Here is a 20791-nt window from a genome sequence, read left to right as displayed (position 1 = left end):
TATAAATATTTATTTTTATTTAAAAATTATCGATACATGATTATTTGGCATGATAGCGTCATTTGCTGTACTAAAACCTAAAATCCGCCGTGTTCGTATTCCGCCATTTTGAAAGCTGCGAGTGGAATTTGGACGCGTTGCTGGTAAATTAATTGTGGGAAAACTGTCCGAAAAGTGCACAAAATTTGTGAAAAGTGGTCGGCGACGGTGTGCGAGCCCCGCCGCCAAGTGTTTGCCCCCGAAAATGGTGTGTGGCCGCGTTTTTGGCACGTGAATTTCAGTCCAATTGTGAACTCGCAAAAAAGAAAAGAAAAGAGAAAGAAAAAAACCGACGCCGCCGTCGCCGCCGCCACAAAGGAATAGGCGAATAAGCGAGAGCAAAAAGGCAAAAACGAGAGAAAAGAAAATCAAATTGTGCGCCGCTGATTGCGTTTCAGCAATTTAATAATACTAAAATCCACGGCAGCGGCGATTTATCTACGGATTACACTCTTATATATTTCCATTTACTGCCTTTCTGTTTGCAACGAGTGTGCGCCTGTGTCAGTGTGCGAGAGTGTGTGTGCGATAAACGTGTACAAGAAAAATTTAAACGTGCAGAATTCTGATGAATTTTAAAGCGGAACTACTTTAACATGTATGGGTGAAATATATGTATGCGTGTGAGTGTGATTTCGAGTGGGTGCACGCACACTTGGCCAAGTATTGTTGCGGTTTAATGCAAAGTCGAGTGCGTGAGTGTGAGTGAGTGAGCGAGTGAGCAACGCCTGCCATATTCTATGCAAAACATAAATAAAATTGTGCAATAATTTCCCCCCTCCCCCCCACAGTCACACACGCACACAGTCGCAGATACATACATTCTCTCTTTGAAATATGTGTGTTTTTTTTTTGCGCCCGCCTAGTGACAATACACACGCAAGGTTCACTGCGCAACACCCCCCGCCCCCCTTTTCTACACCACTAACATCACCACCACCACCCCCCTTTTGCCCACGCCACTGCAACATGCTGTCTCATCGTTGTTGTTTTGCCGCCGCCACATTTGGTGCGAAAGAGAGGGGGAGAGGCCGAAAGCAGCGAGTTTGGAAACCAACTAAAGCCTCATGTTGACACATTTCAACCGGGAGTTTTCGTTCTTTCCTCCGGACTAAAAAGCCTTTAAAGGGTGAAAGTGCTGCTTATCGCATTTTGGCGTTTCTTCTCCGCGAATCGCAGCTTTAAAGTATATAAATTGTTTTCCTTTGCGCCCGCATATTGATTGGAAGGTACAAGCATACAAAACACGCACACACACACACTCGGCTACCGTTGGAATGGCGCTGCAGTTGTGTGCGTGTGTTTATGCCGATTTAAATACACAAAATGCCAAGTGAAAAAGTTTGATAAAGTTGCGAATGTCCATTCAAATTGACGCTTGTTTCTAGTTTTATTACAATTTTTGCGCTTGTCGTGTTTTTGTCGTTGCTCCCTCTCTCTCTTTCTTCGTTCGCCCTTTTACTGTTCGACGTGCCTGTACCCATCACACAAACACTCGCACATGCACGACAGAAACACACTCACACACATGAAGAGGCAGACAGACAAGCAACTCTGGGCTCCCTCCTCCCCCTCCACCTCCCTACCCCCACCCACTCGAATTTGCAACGGGAAAGTTGTTGGTGTTGTTGCTCTGCAGTACTCAAAACTCCGGAGAGGATTACAAATGGTGTTTTTGTTTTTGCCAAAACGGAAATACAGGCAAACTTCTGCAGCATAAAGAGTTCAAATTATACGGATGGTTATTTATTTAGTTTTTTCCCCCTCTTCCCTTGGCAACTTTTTGCGCACTTTTGGGTTATCAAAATAATTTAAAAACCTTGGAATGCGGAAATAGTTGAAATTACTTAAAGAGCTTTTCAGAGTAGCCCCAAACATGTGAAGGAAATAACTTTTAGTTTAAAGGTGGATCAGAAAGTATCTTAACTGATATGATTGCTTTATTTGATACCTGTTTCTGAAATGATCTGTATTTTTTTAAAGAATTTTAGTATTTTATTGTTTCTCGGAATGCTTAGCCTTTAATAAGTTCACAATGTATATAAAATATAATTCGATCATTACCGTCTTTATAAAATTGTAAAAATTCCTTAGAAATTTTAAACATAAAATCAATCTAGGAAAAAACAATTTATTAAAAAGTTTGGAAAGTAAATGTTCCCGAAATGTAAACAAAATAAGTTTTATAATCTGTGTTGCCAAAGAGATTGGTTAAAAGAAACTGTAAAATAAATTTCAGAAAGTTTGTACTAGAATCTTTAGCAGAATATTTTATTCCTCCCTCCCAAACTTTTTTCTTTTCTTGCTACATCAGCAATACACACCAAATAGAACCGATAGAAATATGGAAATATATTGCAGAGTCCCCTTTTCTCGTATCCACTTGAATATTTGCATTGCCATGGAATTCTATATGTAGTCCATCGATAACTGTACACATTGCTGAATTTGTAGTTGGATGTTTTTTGGCGCAACAACAATTTCGATTGCTTGTCACTGCCCTTTTTTGGGCAATAATAAATTTGATTGTGTATGGCTGCCCCCACGCCCACTCTCTAACCGTTATTTATTGTCAATGCCAGGCAATGCCACCCACTATTCAAACCCCCCACCACCCACGCCCCCTTATCACTTTGATGCTCTGTATTTTTGCGCAATGTTTGTTGTTTTGTGTTTGTTGCCGAGTGCGCGCGTGAAAAAATGCACACCTGCCCAAAGAATTTCACACTTTGCGATGAGCGGGGGGAAAAACAAAGCGAAAGCAGCCACAGAAATAGCAGCAAAACGTTTAAATTTAAATATAAGTCTGTGAAACTAAAGTTCGGGCAGAAACACAATGGCAGCCATGTGTGCCTTACTTGTTTCCCTCTATCTCTATCGATCTAAAGAATAAAGGGAAGTCGAGGGTTTGATACTCTTGACAATGATGGGGTATATAAATTTTTAATTATATTTAACAAAAAAAGGGCAAAGTCCATCATTCTATATCCTAAAACATGGAATTTTTTATAAAGATCATCTCTTCATATACTCTAAACATATCCTATCTTGTCAAATACTCTTAATGTTGATGGGATATATAAATTTCCAATGATATTTAACAAAATATGGTTAAAGTCAATCAGTTTAATCTCTTAAAACATGGAATTTCTCCAAACATTTCTAGTAAAGATCATCACTCTATAGCTGGCAAACATCTCACCATAATTTATGTACCCTGCGTAAGCGCATTTCAAATAAAAACAGACAACACACTTTCAGATGGCTCGGCCAAAATCCGTCTAGAAGAACAGATATAGATATAGCATGGCAATAATAATAGCAAGAGCAGCCACAACGCAACATCAGCAATTCGTAAGCGTGCGAGGGCAATAATATATACACATATAAGTTGTATTTCATTTGATTTTTTCCCACTTCTGGTCACTTGCCACTCGCTATGCTGGCTTGCAGTTTTTCAATTTGCGTCATTCGCAGACCGCGCACCACCAATCAATATTATACAAAAAAACAAGTGGGAAAAACGAGAAAAAAGCGAGGGAAAACAATGAGAAAGCAACGCAGAATGACAAATACAGGCAAATAATACACAAAAAAAACATTGGCCAATGTCAGGCAAACAGTTTAAGTGGTTTCTTTTGGTAGTACAGTAAATATCGTCGCTTAAATTATTGCTGAAGGTCCAAACGTAATCGCTTTATCTGCACTTTTTACGGCACTGCAGTAAATATCACCGACTATTATCGTTTCGGAATTTTACTCGGCCAAGTGGTTGGTTAATATAGAGGTCTGGGGTGTTTATCCATTTATTGGTGTTAGCCAATCACCGACTTATCGGTTGAATAATCGGATTTTTAGCAGTCCTAACTTTAAATTGATTTATTAGACTATTCTGTTTTAACTTTCTAGAAGGTTTATGTGGTATAGGGTTTCACTAAATATTATTTTGTTATTGTGGTTTATATTATCACAAATCTGGTAATGTGATTTATGAAAATGACAGTCTTAAAAACAAAATATTTGGCCTAATGATTCATTTCTATGGTATATGGCTGTATAGTTTCTTAAAGAAATATTAGTAACAGATGTTTTTGGAATTCTGTGTGATTTCTGGTGATTCAAACCTTTCAAATCGATATATTCTGCTCACCAGAAAACCCAGAATTCGGAAATGTCTATCACTAATATATCTTTAACAAATTAAACAGCGATGAACTATAGAAATGAATCAAAATCACAATATTGATAGTGTTATTTGCGATCTTAAGGATTTCCTGCTCAGGAGTTCATATTTTCAAGATGGAAAAAGAAAAAATCCATTCAAACGAACTCAAAGATGGTGACTGCATTATTTGCAAACACTTTATGATGTAAGGCTATGAATCAAATTCTCACAACTTTCGCCATACGGCTTTAAAAATGGCATTTGCGAGAGCCACATTATTGTGGCATTAATATCATTCGCCGCTCAATGGGCAGGCAATATTTTTATTTTCTGGTAACCACGAGACTTTTGGCGTCATCTTGAAAGCCGGCTTTAAATGCATATGCATGAAACGGAAAGCAGAAATGGAAACCAGTAAGGAAAGGCTGTGGCGGGGGCGGGGCGGAAAAGCGCGGGAACGCAACGTCACGACAAAACGGCAGCCGTTAATTCAGGCAAAAAAACAAGTTACGAGCACCGACTTTAAGTTGAAATATCGCAGGCAGTCGTCGCAATAACGACGCATGAGCAGATGCACATTGAATTTTCCAGTTGCAGTTGCCGATTTCCTACCCCCTGAATTTCCACCTCCATTTTCCCCCAGCATCTCTGCTGCTGGGCTTTAAAAGTTGTTGCCCACAAATGCGCATGACTTATTTAAACGTGTTTTAAGCAGACGCACACATACAGTAAGCATACAACAAACAATTTAAGCGAACACGGCTTTTCCTGCCTGAAATTGTGGCAAAATAAAAAAGCAAGAAAAAAGAGCCAGCAAATAAATAAAAATAAAATGAGTGAAAAAAGGCCAGCCATTGAGTTTGCCAGCGGCTCTTTAGCGCTGACTTTCCTCTTTTGCCGCCACTCTGTTATCGTCTGCCTCGTTTTCATGTTGATAAACCGGTTTTTCGCTTTGGCTTGGTTTGGTTTGGTTTGTTGCTGTGCCGCCTGCTGCTGTCCCCTGTCCATAAAAAGATATGTACGCGGCCATCGTCATCGTTGCCGGAGTGGAGTTACTGCTCATTCGGTCGGGCAGTGCTGGCTGGATTTTAAAGCCAACCCAGCTACTGTTTAGTAACTTTTTTTAACGAAATTTACAATCGTTACTTGACAATAGCAGCCAAAGCTGATGAGTTATAGCTTTTCAGCCCAAAGGCAAATGATTGGGTTTTCCAAACTGCACCCACATACCAAGTTTCATATCAATCGGCCAATTATTAAGACCACTGTTGCGATTTAAGTGAACTTGTTACAGAAAGTGGTCAAAAATTAGTATAGATACATATTTCTATTTCAGGGATGATGATTTGGCTTTATATTTCTAATTCATTCCTATACTCCTATATTAATAACTTTTTAATTGCTATTTTAACCAAAAGTTCTTCAAAATCTTGTAAGCACACATGATTAATTGGGCTACCAAGTCATATCTTTACCTCCTCATATATAATAAACCAGCCAAACTGGCTGCTCTGCTGCCAAATGTGACCGGCTTGTTTGTTAGACAGCCGGCGGCCAGTCGGCTTGTACGGAATCAGAATCGGAATCCGAATGGGAATCGGAATCATCGGGCCAGCGGACTCAGGTAGCAGCGCGTCACACTCGGAATGTATCTGTTAGATACGCGGCCACGACTTACTGTACACTCTGGCGCTAGTTGTGATTTATAATGCCTCGCTGGATGTGATTTTTCGCTCGCTGCATTATACGCTTTGATTTGATATTTATTCCTATTCATTGCCCGCGGGCATCAACAGGTTTTCTCGGTGGATTCGGTGGTTTTGGTGTTTTTTTTTGTGTTGGTTTCGCAAAGGCGAGTCGTCGGGTGAAAAGTGCCTCTCCCACAGGCGTGGGCGCTCGCACACTGCGAATGCCACATCCTGTGGCAACTTCAGGCACTAGCAAAAAAAAATGTATCACACAAAAAAGCAAGCTGAAGTGAAACTGGTTTTTGGCGCGCTTTAAAAACTCTCAACTGACATTTTCCATTTCGACTGTGTTTCGAAGAAGTTTGTCTTTCTGCCGCAAAGTTGTGCAAAAGTATAACTTTAGCTTCAGTGATTTTTGTGACACAGCATGAGCAAATAATATGTGAGTGAATTACAATCGTATTATGGTCTTATCTAAATCAGTTCTAAAATCCGGAATATTTTAATTTTACAAAACTTCTCATATTCAGATAGTAGTTTGGTTAAGATAAAGCCGGATTTTTTTTTATAATGTTCATATATGTTCTCGAACAATTCCACATTATAATCATAAAACGGGGTGGAAAGAAAGCACGCGGCTTCCATAAAGTGGATTAACATATTCAAGTGAATTTCCAATAGGTGAAGTGAATCATTCCTTTTAAAGCCGGTTATCCACGCAGACAACCTCTGCGAAATGTATTTCCGAGTAAACAAATGCGAATCAAAAATCCACAGCCACATCATGAGCTACAAATTCTGGGCATAGAGAAATTGCTTGAAAATTAACAAAGCGTTGCGCCCACTTGACTTTGGCTATTCACTTGATAAATATATATATGTATATTGTATAGTATGGTATAGGGGGAGGGGCTTGGAGAGGGTCTGGGGTGATGTGATTGTGCTGGGATATTTTTTTTCCATTGCCCGATGTCATAATTGCGTTGCTTATTTCTGTATTTCTGTATTTTGGCTTGCGATTTTGCGAACGTTCGCCCGAGCGTTATTCCCCCCGCAGTATCTGTGCAAGTTTTTGCTGTTTTTTTTTTTTTGCTATTATTATTGTAGTCTCGTCGGTTGCCGCATTTAAACGTATTTCATACTTTTGCACAATACGTGACACATGGCTGATGGGAAGTGTCTCTGGTGGAGGGAGGGAGGGAGCGGAGGAGGGTCTCGGGGCGGTTCAGATGTGTGTCTAAACATAGCCTATAGCCTATGGAGGCAGTCATTGACGGCTTATCACCGCAGATACACGCACAACATATATACTATACCAGTATATATAGAAATATATCTGTGCTGTCAAAGTGTTTGTTATTGTTCCGATTTGCGGCCCTTATCAGCGCTGCGAACTGAATCTCCGCTTATATATATCAAAAAAAAAAACCTAGCAGCAATTCATGCGATATATATTTCGTATTTGGGTTCGGACAATAACTGTCGCTTTAAGTAATTTCATGTGATCGCTATAATTATAATTTTAATGATAGCCACTCTCACTCAGCTGTTTCTCCTATAAATACGATAGTCATTTGAATTAGTAGTGGCGATAAGAAAAACAAGTTTTGGAAATTTGGATAATGCTTAGGCTTATCATAAAATAATGTCATTAGTGGCTAAAGTACAATGATTGGTTTTCTATGTAGACCAAAAATATCGATTAGCCTCTTATTATGGAAGTAGATTTGCAATACCAATGGTCGAAGTCGATTAATTAGTTAAACACCATATACTATGTTAGAAGTTGCTATGGAAACTCCTCGTCTATCATCTGAAAATAGTGATCTGATTCCAACTTCATCTATTAATCCTTCAAATAAACGTTTGCCAACGTGCTGTACACTCAACCATCTTATAGATGTTCACACTCACCTGAAGCCCATCATATATATCGGTCACATTGCCATCACGCCGAGCTGGAAACCCACCATCCATCGCCCCCACGCCGTTCCACGTCAGATAACCAAGAAGTGTCGTGGTGATAAGATAAGGCGTGCTACTACACGTAATCCGTATCCACTCGGTGACAAACCAAACCAGATGTGTGGATACAGTAACTTGCTCTTCTGGGTTCCCGAACCACCCATTCTTGTGTCTAATCAACCGTCCGATAAGTTCACTTGCATTTGGATGGGCAGGGGAGCTTTTGGGCCAGCTGGCCAACAAGAAACGCCCTTTCATGCTATAACACAATCAAAGGGGGAAAATTCAGACAGGCAACCGGGCACAGGCCATTCCGCTCCAGTCGATTTTGATGGTAGCATGTGAACAGCGTTAAATTTCTATGTTTCTGCAATGACACCTCCCCCAAATCCCACTCCCAAGCCCCAATCCCCAACCCCTTGCGCCTAAGCCACCCAATAAGGCGGGAAAGGGAAAAAGAGGGCAGCGTTGTGAGTGCGGCAATAACGTAGCCTTTATCGCTGATGTTGGCGAAATCCAAACGAAACTTGTCATCAGCCGAATTCTGCTGACATGAGCTGGTTTTTTTTATTTGGTTTGGTTTTTGGTTTTTTTTTTTGTTTCTACATCACATTTCATGTTTTCCATTTAATTTATGTTATGTGTTTTTGTTGCTTTCTTTGCAGGATTCTCGATTTCAATATGAAGCGCCAAAAATGATTGCAGCGTTTGCATCGTAGTCTTGAAAAGGTTTTTTTCATTGATTTAATTAGAGCCACCGAAAGCGGTTGGCCAGCCAGAAAAACGAGCAAAGGGATTCCTCACCAGCCTGCGCCCAGCGCCCTCTTAACACGGTAACCACTGACACTGAGAATCAAAAGGAACCACAGCCCGGAAAAGGCCAGAAGTTTTATAACGACGACGACGACGACGACGACGAGCAGAGGGACAGCAGACACAGATACAGAAACAGCGAAATGGACAAAAATCTGATGATGCCGAAGCGTTCGCGCATCGATGTCAAGGGCAGTTTTGCCAACGGACCGCTGCAAGCACGCCCACTGGTGGCCCTTCTCGATGGACGCGATTGCTCCATCGAGATGCCCATCCTGAAGGATGTGGCCACGGTGGCCTTCTGCGATGCACAGAGCACCTCCGAAATACACGAGAAGGTACGGTTTTCTCTCCGATTCTGTTTGTTACATCTTTACTAATGGGATTTATTTTAATTTCATAATAGGTCCTCAACGAGGCAGTGGGAGCTCTGATGTGGCACACCATCATCTTGACAAAGGAGGATCTTGAAAAGTTCAAAGCTTTACGCATTATCGTGCGCATCGGCAGCGGCACAGACAACATCGATGTGAAGGCGGCGGGCGAACTGGGCATCGCAGTGTGCAATGTTCCCGGCTATGGAGTCGAGGAGGTGGCGGACACGACGATGTGCCTGATCCTCAACCTTTACCGGCGGACGTATTGGCTGGCGAATATGGTGCGCGAGGGCAAAAAGTTCACTGGACCCGAGCAAGTGCGGGAGGCAGCGCATGTAAGTGGTTTGCAGGAAATGTATAAGGATCACTATACAAAATGTTGATAAAAAAAAGTTATAAACCAACAAGTTTAGTTCAACGCATTTAGAAAAACCCCTTGCGGTTAAAATAGGCATTCTTATCAAGACATTTCCTAATATATTTAAAGCCCCCAAGAGAACATTGCTCAGTAGCTTATCACGTATGTTTTAAGGTCTAACATTTTAGCTAAAATAAACTTTATACGAGTTGATAAACATATAAAGAAAATTTTTTGTAGATGACTACTTCAAATTAAATTAAATAAAAAAAAATTGTAACTAATATTATAAAGGGCTATTCAATTCTGATAAAACAGATAATTTTCCATTGGTAGTATGTTAATTAACTTCATATTTTCGAATTATTGCTAAGAAGATTAAATTCTATGGCTATAATATAGCTTATAAACTGTGGATAAAACCCGTATACAAATGGGTTCATCAAAATCAAATGCAAATTGTGTTCAAAAATAGGATTTGCATATAAGCAAGCTCTCCAGCTAGTAAACACACAATTAGTAGGGAGATGTAGAATATATATGCACACAGGCAAGCGGCATTAACATTCAATCGATATAGATTATACTACACCTTTGTATGCATCTAACTGAAACTCACCATCTGTTCGTTCATTCTCGCTCAACAGGGCTGTGCACGCATCCGCGGCGACACCTTGGGCCTGGTCGGACTGGGCCGCATCGGAAGCGCCGTGGCCCTGCGGGCAAAGGCGTTCGGCTTCAACGTCATCTTCTACGATCCCTACCTGCCCGACGGCATCGACAAGTCGCTGGGCCTCACTCGCGTCTACACGCTGCAGGACCTGCTTTTCCAGTCCGACTGCGTCTCACTGCATTGCACGCTCAACGAGCACAACCATCATTTAATCAATGAATTCACAATTAAACAGGTAAGTTAAAGATTTCATTCTATGGGGGGCACAGAGAACTTGTAGGACTGAGAAAGCTATCAGAAATATAACAATTTACAAAGGTTAAGAACAGTTGTTTTTAATAGATTTTTAACACTCGGGAGTATTTTACTTACATGGTCAATTATTAAAGTTATGTTTTATCTCTGCTATGAATAAACTTCAAATACCGATTTCTCAGTAGCATATTAACGTTTATAATTATGTTTAATTGTGTTTTCGGAAAACATTAGTTAGTATCATTAGTATCATGTTGGGTTTTGTCGGACTGAAAACTTTGCTTGAGGTCATGTTCTAGTTAAAATTGACGGTCGTCAAAAAGGAAGTGACAACAAAAGTTCGTCTTTACATTTGAAGACTTTTCGGATGATTTGTGGTTCGTAAAATTAACATTACAAAGATAAGAAAATTTGGCCTTTTCGAAAAATGTAACTTATGGTTAACATAACAGATAAGAAACTAGCACCTTAACCTGACGTTGAGAAATTGGCCCAGGGTAGTTAATTTCAAGGAATACTCTGGTTTTCTTATGCTTTTTGCATGTGTTACATTGACTAATGATATCATATCATTTCAGATGCGACCTGGTGCATTTCTGGTGAACACCGCCCGAGGCGGCCTGGTCGATGACGAGACCCTGGCGTTGGCGCTGAAGCAGGGAAGGATAAGAGCTGCCGCCCTGGACGTTCACGAAAACGAACCTTACAATGTATTTCAAGTAAGAGATTGTTGTAAAACGAGACATTTTACGCAATCTGAGTTGGCGCCGCACCCACGCTGAATGCGATCGCGACTAACCACCATTCTTTTGGCTTTCAGGGCGCACTGAAGGATGCCCCCAATCTGATTTGCACACCGCACGCCGCCTTTTTCAGCGACGCGTCCGCCACGGAGCTGCGCGAGATGGCAGCCACCGAGATCCGGCGGGCGATCGTCGGCAATATTCCAGACGTGCTGAGGAACTGCGTCAACAAGGAGTACTTCATGCGCACGCCGCCTGCCGCTGCCGCCGGGGGCGTGGCGGCGGCTGTTTATCCCGAAGGTAAACTACAAATGATATCAAATCAAGAAAAGTAGAGAGACAGAGACAGGCGAGCGAGAGGGAGCGTTATTACAAGTAAAACAAAAAAAACGAAACAAACAAAAAAAAATTCAAGAACATAAGAAATCAACCTACAAAATCCAAGCAAAAATACAATACCAGAAATCGTTTAAACTCACACATACTTTACACACACACACACACACCATAACATAACACACACTCACACAAGCACACGCACACGCACACAGATGTAGCAAGCATCCAAACAACATACTTCTATTCTTTCTCTGACTCATTCGAAAGTAAATATATATATAGACGACGGGAGTGGAGCGCGCCAGAGAGAGTATATAACATTTGAAGCAAGATTCAAGAACACACACACGCTATAAGAGTTGATATATAAGTTACACAGTTTAAGCTATACAAAATATATAGATCTATATATATATATATAGAGTGGCTAAGCGCTGCACCGAGATCAAGATCAGAATGTTTGACGTCGATGAGGAGGATTAGAACGCAGCCGATGTTGGCCAAAAGTTACGTTTATTCAATATGTGTCTGTGTATGTATATGCATTGTTTTGGCTCTACTAAAGCAAACGCTTGAAAACGCTTTGAAAACCATCTCTAAGATACGTATGCTTAGAGTGCTTTCACCGAGTTCCCATGCTCCTTCGCTATGAACTTTGTTTTTCGATATATCCTATCCGTTGACTGAAGCTCCATTCAGCCATGATTCTAAATTCAGCGTTTACATGTGGCCAATTATCTTCACTTTAGTCTACAACAATTACGTGCATATATAGTGACATAGTGAATATACATATAAATGAATAAGTTTCGAGATAATTTACACATGAAAACAAGGTGAAAGTAAACAATATGATGGATTATTGTTGTTGATGTTTCGCGACCTCCCTTCATCCCTCCCACAAAAAGAAAAACACCCCGGCTTTAACTTTAACAGAAACTAGAAACAATCAGCGGAAAGTATGTAAAGTAATTATGTTCAGTGTATTTAGACATGTATTCAATGTATTTACAAATTAATATTATCATGGAAACCAAGCAAATGATTCCAATACGAGTAACTCTCCCCACGTCAACACATTTTGTAAGCTTAAGAATAAAATTGGTTACCTTATTTTGCTCCATTCATTGCTGACTTTCAATTGTTAAACGGTTCGATTAAGACACAAAAAAAGAACACATCCCAGAGGACACTGTGTTTAACTGAAATTAATATTCTTCTGTTGCTCAAGCTCTGCTCTATATTGCAAAATGATCTCATCATTCAAGTTTATTTTCGCCTTACGTACGTTCTTGTATTTTCGATTGGCTACAACAAACAAACAAACAGCGAGAAAGTAAATAACTAACTATATATATAAAATAGATGACAACTCGGCGCGTTAGATTCAACCACATCTATAAATAGAAAGAAGAAAACTACAATTAAATTAACGCATAGTCTATGTACATTTAAAATATAACAGAAATTATATTAAAGCAACCCAGAAAATGCAACTAAAAATGCTAAAAGAAAACGAAACAAAAAAAGATAATACATGTAATATTAATGAATCTAGATTTACCTTAACGATAAAAAGGCAGCTGATCGACGATGATAACAAGGATATAATCGTCAGCGAGCGGCACATTAAACATTGTTAGCGTGTAAATTGTAATTTTATTTAACGAGAATATATATTTACGTGTAATCGAAAGTGCGCAACAATTGTAAGACTATCATTTTGTACAATTTTGCAATTTAAGTTTAAAAACGAAAAGCTTCAAGCAGTTTGGATGAATTTCTCCCTCTTTTCTACTATTTTTTATATATCTAACTGTCTAAAGTCTATCCGATAACGCTCAAAAAACAACCCCAATCCAATCCAATCCCGTTTTTCCGATTTTTTTCTCTAAATATTCTTTTTTAAGGACAAACTTTTTTGTAATATCTGAAACATTTACAAGCACAAAGCATACACGCATACACACACAACATAGACACAGATACAGAGCAGTATACTCACACATCAAACATACACCCACGCACACACACGCGATCCTATATAGCAAGCTGCAACAACAAATGAGCAAAGTAAAACATAAATAAGCATAAGCGTAAAAGTAAAAGTAAAAAATAAAAAGTAAACGTAAAAGTAATGAGTAATGAGACAAAAGAATAAAATACTGTTATTTTGTAATGTATAAAAGGATATTTTTAATAACTGTGAAAGCTAAATAAAATTAAAAGCGTAACAATTGACGATATGAAGCAACAAAAACGAAACAAAAAGTTAAGATGGAGAAGTTGATTTGATGAAAACCAAGAAAACCTTTCCAGAAAAAAAACCACAAAAAAAGAACAAGAGATAAAAACAAATAAAACAAAATCTTTAATGAACCCATTATTGTTTTAACTTGCCAATTGGAAAAGCTGTTAAATTGTTGTCCTCCTTTTTTGTATGTGTGGCAGTAGTGTTTGTTTGCAAGACTGTTTGAAATGTTATTTTTGCCGCCAAAATGTACATAATCCTGGGAAGTTGATGATGGCATCATATTGTGAGCGAGCAGCAGAGCAGAGCACATTAAGTTTAAAGATTTAACGCCCCGGCGAAAGTCAGTAATGAATGGAACCGCTGGTAGCCCTACTCGTATTCGTACTCGTAGCCCCCGTAGCCTTAGGCAATTTGTATCTAGCTCTAAGGAACGGAAGGCCCCGAGATTGATAGAGATTCGTATACCCTATATCGTATATCAGGGGCAAAGCGCCACCGTTCCTCTTTAATCATTGCATCACTAAAAACCGAACCAAACCAAGACTTCTCTCATATATCTAGTCCCTTTGACTACACAAAGACTCGGCAATTCAGAACCTCAGAACCCGATAAACACATAATACCAACCAACCAACCAACCAAACAGCAACATTTCATAATCTTTACCTAACTTTCAACTACCAATACCAAATACCAATCAATACCAACCAAATCGAAATACAATCCAGGATTAAATGGCGGCTATTATACAGGCGCACTGCATCACCGGGCACACAGCACCACGCCGCACGATGGCCCCCACAGTACAACCAACCTGGGCAGCACCGTAGGAGGCGGTCCGACGACAGTCGCTCAAGCTGCCGCCGCAGCCGTGGCCGCTGCGGCAGCCGCCGCCGCCCTCCTGCCGTCGCCGGTTCCGCCGCACTTGTCGCCCCAGGTCGGTGGATTGCCACTTGGAATTGTGAGTAGCCAATCGGTAGGTAGTCCAAACGTCCAACAAAAAAAAAATCCTACCCCTCTGTTGTCTTGTGTTTGTGTGTGTTGTTTGCCAAATAAAAAAGATTTGCCATCTATCTATCTATCTACTACCATCTAATTGCCAATTAGCTAGTAGCTAGCCAAGTTGCGAGACTCCTCATGAGAGTCACTCTGTTGTTGTGGTAATATCGTGTGCGTGGTTCTCCCAGCTCTAGTCCGTGTTTTGTTGCTAGTTAGTCGTAGTTCAGTGTTGGCTAGGCTAGGGCTTTTGCTCACCGAGTGTTCAGTTCCCTGCTCCGAGTTGCTAATCCTTGACCATCCTCTTGCTTTTAGCCCCTGAGTGCGCCCGACCCTAATAATCATCTGTCATCGAGCATAAAAACGGAGGTGAAGGCCGAGTCAACGGAGGCGCCGTAGGCATCTGCTGTCCCAGTGGCCGGAGCCGGAGAGCTGGAGTTGATGATGGCAACGGGCAGTGGCGCAATGGAGTCCAGCACAACAGCTGGCCAACGGAAGGCGGCGAAGGATGAGGAGCAGATCAAATGGAGAGAAAACCCCGAGGAAACCCTAAGGATTAAACAGAAAAAAAAACCCCAGCAGTAGTCATCTGTCAAATGTGTGGAGTCCCCCGTATCCGTGCTGTTGTTCTCTTGTTCCGGTTGTAAAATGGATTCCTTGTGCGCCTGTGCCAGCGCTTGATTTGAATTTTTCCAAGTTTCTATGTTTTAATTTAAAATACAATACATATTTGCATTACCAACCAACCTTCCCCCCCCAAAACAAACAAAATAAAACGAAACACAACATTATAAACAACGCAGGAAATCGAGGAGGAGGAGAAGGAGTTCGATGAGGAGTATAGTTATGATGATCCCACACACACAACACGCCTCAAAATTTACTACATATTTAGACTTTAATTTGTAACTATTTAGAATTTTACAGTTACAATTTAAGATTTTTATTTGTATTGCAGCAAATTGTAAGTGAAAATATGTTACTACATATAAGCGCAAAAACAAATGCAAATGTTGGAAAATTTTAATTACGAGAAACAAACACAATTATGGCATACAAAAAAAAAACAAACAAAAAAACTAGAAACAAAACAAAAGCAACACACAAGAGAGACGTTTAGTGCTAAGATACGTTTAAAGTACATAATAAAAGAAAAACAAAAGAAAAGCGAAAGACACCTGTATTTCTATGGAATGGAATTGACACACGCATTTTATCGACTGGAATACATATAGTACATTTATTTGAGTCAGTTACAAACAAGGCTCGTTTGCTTCGGGTGGTTGGTTCTATTCTAAATGCTACATAACACCATTTACGGATTAGCAAATCTACGCAGCTAATAATCATGCGTCAAAATACATACAGACTGCTTATAGTTCGCTTGGTATTCGTATTTCTAAAACATTTTTTTTGTTACGTTTACAACGCTCAGATATAGTATGGTATATAGTATAGGTAATAAAGTACATATTGGGTTGGTATGTTTCGGTTTTCGTTTTGTAAAATTCCTCTTTGTTTAGCATTTAGCATTAGTTATACATTTATAACACACGGCCATTGGAAGGACCATCACGTATTCCCTCTATTCAGAACAGTACTAGCTAACGTTTAGATTTTCGCTACGGAATGAACAACATCTATGATTAGGAGTGGAAGATAATGTAATGCGAATGCGGAGGCGGGTTCTATATGTAGTTGAGTTCTTGGAATTTACATTGCATTCTCGAGCCTAACACAAGCCAGGCCTGCTAGGAAACCTTTTACATACAACATGGAATACGATGCCCTAACTATCCAAAACTAAGTTTCATATACAATGTGGTTCTGTTGGGTTAACAATCAGGTGGACAATAACAATGTGATAAAACCCGCGAATAGGTTAGCTACAATTTATTACTTTTTGAAATCTAGATCAAAGCTTATTCGAACTGTGATAGTTTCTTTGTTTGTAAATAACACATTTTAAAACTGAAAAATTCAAAAATGTTTTGGAAACAATGATAACCTTTTCGATATACCGATTTCTTACATTCTGACATTTTTTGATTTCTAGGAATTTTTGACTTTTATAACTAAGATTATGTGTAATGGTCTTTTCTGTTTGTGTTTGGTAGTATCTGTGTACGCAGGTGTATACATCCATGGATATATTTCGTATATAAACGAGTCTATCAAAACATTATTGTACAATAAAATACAATACAACTAATTCGCTTCATCTGCGTACGCTTAAATGTGTAAATCAGCGCAGGGGTTCGTTAGTTACTAAAAAATAAAATCAACAACGTAGCAGACAGTCGCCTCATACTTGGTCCACAATCCAACTAAAAGAATCGGGTCAGGCGGGGCCGGAAAAAGCGGAAGGCACCGTAGCATCCCAGGCCAATCAGGCCGTACTTTAGCGTATACTTGCAGACGCGCTGGCCTATGCTGGCCGGTGGAATTTCGAGAATGGCCGGAATCTTCTTGGGGTCCACGGTGCCCCACATCTTGGCAATGCCATTGGCATGGCCGATGCCCACAACTCCGACCACGCGTACTGGACGGATCTGCTGGGCACCGGGCGCCGCCTGGGGCAGTGCAGCCAGCTGCAGCGAGTGGCACAGGAAGAGGTCGCGCTCGCGCACGAAAACATCAGAGAACGCCGGAAACTCGCCGGCCATCTCCTGCATCAGCTTCTCCAGCAGATCGCTTTGCTTGCACTCCTCCACCTCCTCGATGCTGATGCTGTCCGTGAAGGTCAGGCGCCAGACCAGCTTCATGGTCTGCCACAGGGACAGGGCACGCAGTGCGCGGTATAGTGTGATGCGGATGGGCCGATCGCCCAGGTGCAGAATGCAGCCGGGCAGCTTGTGGATCTCCTCGAAGGCACGCCGGAACTCTCCGCCCGGAGCCATTCCCAGGTCTTTGGCGATCTGAGCGCTCATCTGCAGCAGCAGGATGAAAAATATGCCGTTGATGTAGCCATGAGTGTGCAGGATTCCGCGTATCTAAGGGGATTATAGTTGTATTTAAATATTTGGTTACGAGTCTCTTAATTCAGTTCCTTACCTTGGGAATATTGATGCTCTTGGCCTCTTCCAGCAGCGTCTTTTCATCGAGCTTCAGGATGTGTATACGCGAGGGACACAGCTCAACCATGACCACATCTGGACGGACATTGCGTATGACCTTAAGGAGTATGTTTAACTAAAGTAACTAGGAGATAATAAAGGCACTCACATATGAGACGTCATCCTGCGACTCCTCACTAAAGTGGGCCGTGCCCACGAGATAGACCTTGCTGCCAAAGGGCGTGTTCAGCAACGTCACAGTCGAGGGCAGATTCTGTTCGAACTCTTCAATGGTATCGTAGATTGTGATTTCGCGCTTGGTTTGCGGCGGCTGATCGATGACCGGCACCAGATCCCGCTTATCGCCATCGCCATCAGCAGCAGCCGAGGCCTCGGCAATGGAGATGTCCAGCTTTTGCTTGCTCGTCTGCAGCAGCGATTCCTTGCGGCGTCTCTTATCTGCATTCGCAGCAGTGTCTTTGCTGGGCGACTTCTTCAGGAGGTTCATCACGCTGTCCCCCTCCACCAGCACCACCTTCTCGAGGTCCTCCTCCTTAATCGAGTTATCGTTAATCTCTATAATTGACAGGTTGGGATTATCCGTCTTGAATATTGTCTTGTTGGCCAGCTGCGACTTGGGGTCCACCTCCTCCTGCGAGGTATTTGTGTCAGTGCTCTCGGATTGAATCAGCAGCATGCTGGCATTGAGAGCTGGCGTAGGACTGTTGAAAGCTGCCGGCGCCGGGGATCCAAAGGCCTTGAAGACGGCCGATTCATTGCCAAATTCCGCACCGCCTGTTTTGTTGGCCGAGGTCAAGGGAGTTTGGCTCAGTTCGCTGATAAGGCTCTCTGTGGATTGAAAGAAAAAATGAGTACATCAAGAATAACATCATGTTTACTGATTTATAACATAAAATATATATAAATGGGGTGGGAATTTCTTGTTTAAGGAGTAAGAAAACAAAAATATAAATTATTCCTTCAAGATTTCTTGTTCATATAGGACTTCCAGCTGCTTGAGGTATTCTTCTCCGCAACATTGATCCGGGCAGTCCGTCAATAAGACCTGCTTTAGCATATTGAAACATTTTTGCTTCATGGCCAAAGCATTTTTTTGTTGGCTTTCTTCTTGTTTGGACAACTGATTCTCATATTTTTGTATTAGCTTCTGCTTGAGCCTCTTAACGTTCTCATTTATAGAGGCCTCTATTGAAGGTTTCTGTTGTTCGTAGGCGTGAAGGCACATCTTATGTACAATTTTCCTTAGCTCATAGTCTATGGTCTTAAAATGCTCTTTAAGTTTTTCGTCGCTGGCAAAGGCCTCAAAGATTTGCGATATAAAATGATTGGGAAACGTCTCGGGGGCTTGGGATTGAAGACTCTTGTGAGCTGCACCCATTAGTCTTTTCTTTATACTCCTGCTGAAGCTAGACTTGTGGCTGTTCTGCAGATTCAGTTTCCTAAGCTTTTGCTGCTGATGGTGTGTTTGAATTTGCAAGGCAGCAATCTTGAGCTTTACGGCGTTTATTTTGCGCTCGAGGTGGAAATGCTCTTCCTTGAGGTCTTTTTGCAGGTAAAAAGCTCCTGAATCGGAGGTTTTCTCGCTGCTTGGCTCGTTGCTGGTTTCCTCTAAGAGATCGTCCAGGTTGGCGGAATCGGTGAAGGGAGCGCTAAGTCGACCATTTATGGTTAACTGGTACTCCATTTTCCTCAATAGGCGGTGAACAGTGTGCTTCTCCAGCTTGTGGGTGTGCTTCAAGGTGTCCAGCCAGCGTTTGCAAAGGATATAGGTTTCGCTGTCTTTTGGCAGAGTGGGAATGAACTGGAACATCTGCTCTAAATTGTCCCTTTCGTCTGTTAGGCGGAACTCCTGTTCTAGTTGCTCCGCAAGCCCGTCTGTTTCATAGCTTTTGGTGGCCGGGGAGCGATTCCCCAAAAAGATGTGGTCCAGCTGCTCCTCCTTTTTCGGAATCCTGTTTTGTTTCTCGACTTTGAAATGGGTTGGCTGCTTACCATTACAGGACTTGTAGGCCGTGGTGGACAGCTGGTGGTCCAGGGCACTGTCATATAAAGTATTGTCGCCCACGTAGGTGCTGCTCCGCTTATCCGGCGAGGATTCGAACGACGTGGAGGCGGATACGTCCATGGTGGAGTTCAGTTGGATGCCTGGAAGAATCGGTTGCGAGTGGAAATTCGGTTTCGGTTGATGGCGAGGCGACGTATGAACATCTGGCAAAGAACTGTGGAGTGCAAAAGTTGAAGAGCGATTATCAGAGACATGTATAGATAATACGTTGCTTTACTCTCTGCAAACTGCAAATTTGTATCACTTTTTCTGCCTACGTGTCGTACATTGCCAGATGATTTGGGGCAGTCGTTTTTTCTCGACTGACTTTAAACTCCCAAGCATATGTACACATACATATTGTGTTTTTATACCATGATTCTGTTTGTTTAACCTGGGCATTCCAAGACTGCAATTTACTCACCTGAAAATTTGTATTTAGTGTGTGTCTTGTTGTTGCCCTGCTGAATGCTTGGGTTGCATCAGCAAAACCCCTAATTGACGTTTATCCTCGGATTGAAAACTCAGTTCGGCTGCCACTTATCGCCGTTTTGATTCGGTGCGTGCTCTAAATTTTAATAAAAACCCAAAAAACTAAAGAAATTAAATTGTGACTGTGGCAAATTGTTTTCTTCTTCTTCCTAGCGTCGACCAGTGTTGTGGAACGAAGAACCTTACAACAACAAGCAAACACAACGTAAGTGTCAGCAAACGTAAGCCACGTAAGTGTCAGTAAAAAAGGAGAGCTCTCTGAAAAGAGAACTGGAATTATAAGAGCTACTCTTATACGGAATAATTGTTATCGATTTTAGGGCCGATAAGCTGGTAGATTTAAAATGAACCTTTTTTATATTGTCATAGTAAAATAAAATGGTTCCAATTTGTATTTTCTTCACTACTTGATATGTGTAATTTTTAAAAGTCTCTTACGTACTTGTGAGCATTTACTAATTTTGTATTGATTATTGTATTGGTGAGATTTTAATTGTTTTGAATTTCTGTAAA

At 41.1% G+C, this 20791-nt stretch overlaps 2 protein-coding genes across 12 annotated transcripts; one reads left to right on the top strand and one right to left on the bottom strand.

Moving 5' to 3' along the window:
• Positions 1–31: 31 nt before the first annotated feature.
• LOC119563424 (C-terminal-binding protein) lies at positions 32–15676 on the top strand. Of its 10 annotated transcripts, none has more exons than XM_037876807.1 (8): positions 32–143; positions 8523–9008; positions 9077–9382; positions 10053–10313; positions 10912–11043; positions 11154–11376; positions 14422–14645; positions 14981–15676. In XM_037876807.1, the coding sequence occupies exons 2-8, from the start codon at positions 8814–8816 to the stop codon at positions 15062–15064; spliced, it is 1425 nt and encodes a 474-aa protein (XP_037732735.1). In that variant the 5' UTR covers positions 32–143; positions 8523–8813; the 3' UTR covers positions 15065–15676. The 10 variants fall into 10 exon arrangements, with proteins under 10 accessions (XP_037732735.1, XP_037732734.1, XP_037732731.1 ...); XM_037876806.1 differs by having other exon boundaries at positions 14398–14630; XM_037876803.1 differs by having other exon boundaries at positions 14398–14645.
• Positions 15677–15876: 200 nt separating this feature from the next.
• Positions 15877–20453, bottom strand: LOC119563423 (traB domain-containing protein). 2 transcript variants are annotated; one of them, XM_037876797.1, is made up of 5 exons: positions 20211–20453; positions 19735–19961; positions 17891–18570; positions 17720–17839; positions 15877–17658 (listed from the first exon to the last, which is right to left on the bottom strand). In XM_037876797.1, exons 2-5 carry the CDS (start codon positions 19865–19867, stop codon positions 16993–16995), a joined length of 1599 nt encoding a protein of 532 aa, XP_037732725.1. In that variant the 5' UTR covers positions 19868–19961; positions 20211–20453; the 3' UTR covers positions 15877–16992. The 2 variants fall into 2 exon arrangements, with proteins under 2 accessions (XP_037732725.1, XP_037732726.1); XM_037876798.1 differs by lacking the exon at positions 20211–20453 and adding an exon at positions 20025–20139.
• Positions 20454–20791: the final 338 nt, after the last annotated feature.

This window comes from Drosophila subpulchrella, chromosome 3R (genome assembly GCF_014743375.2).
Source record: "Drosophila subpulchrella strain 33 F10 #4 breed RU33 chromosome 3R, RU_Dsub_v1.1 Primary Assembly, whole genome shotgun sequence".
Classification (NCBI taxonomy): Eukaryota; Metazoa; Arthropoda; class Insecta; order Diptera; family Drosophilidae; genus Drosophila; species Drosophila subpulchrella.
This window is presented reverse-complemented; position numbering and strand designations above follow the sequence as displayed.

What these genes read in the sequence shown, in the direction of transcription:
- LOC119563424 (XM_037876799.1), top strand. Translation starts at nt 8,814, where the DNA reads ATGGACAAAAATCTGATGATGCCGAAGCGTTCGCGCATCGATGTCAAG. An exon ending in CCTCCGAAATACACGAGAAG is followed by an intron (nt 9,009 to 9,076) that starts GTACGGTTTTCT and finishes ATTTCATAATAG; the next exon opens with GTCCTCAACGAGGCAGTGGG. An exon ending in GAATTGTGAGTAGCCAATCG is followed by an intron (nt 14,646 to 14,980) that starts GTAGGTAGTCCA and finishes TCTTGCTTTTAG; the next exon opens with CCCCTGAGTGCGCCCGACCC.
- LOC119563423 (XM_037876797.1), bottom strand. Translation starts at nt 19,867, where the DNA reads ATGGACGTATCCGCCTCCACGTCGTTCGAATCCTCGCCGGATAAGCGG. An exon ending in CGCAGGATGACGTCTCATAT is followed by an intron (nt 17,840 to 17,890) that starts GTGAGTGCCTTT and finishes ATACTCCTTAAG; the next exon opens with GTCATACGCAATGTCCGTCC. An exon ending in AGAGCATCAATATTCCCAAG is followed by an intron (nt 17,659 to 17,719) that starts GTAAGGAACTGA and finishes TAATCCCCTTAG; the next exon opens with ATACGCGGAATCCTGCACAC.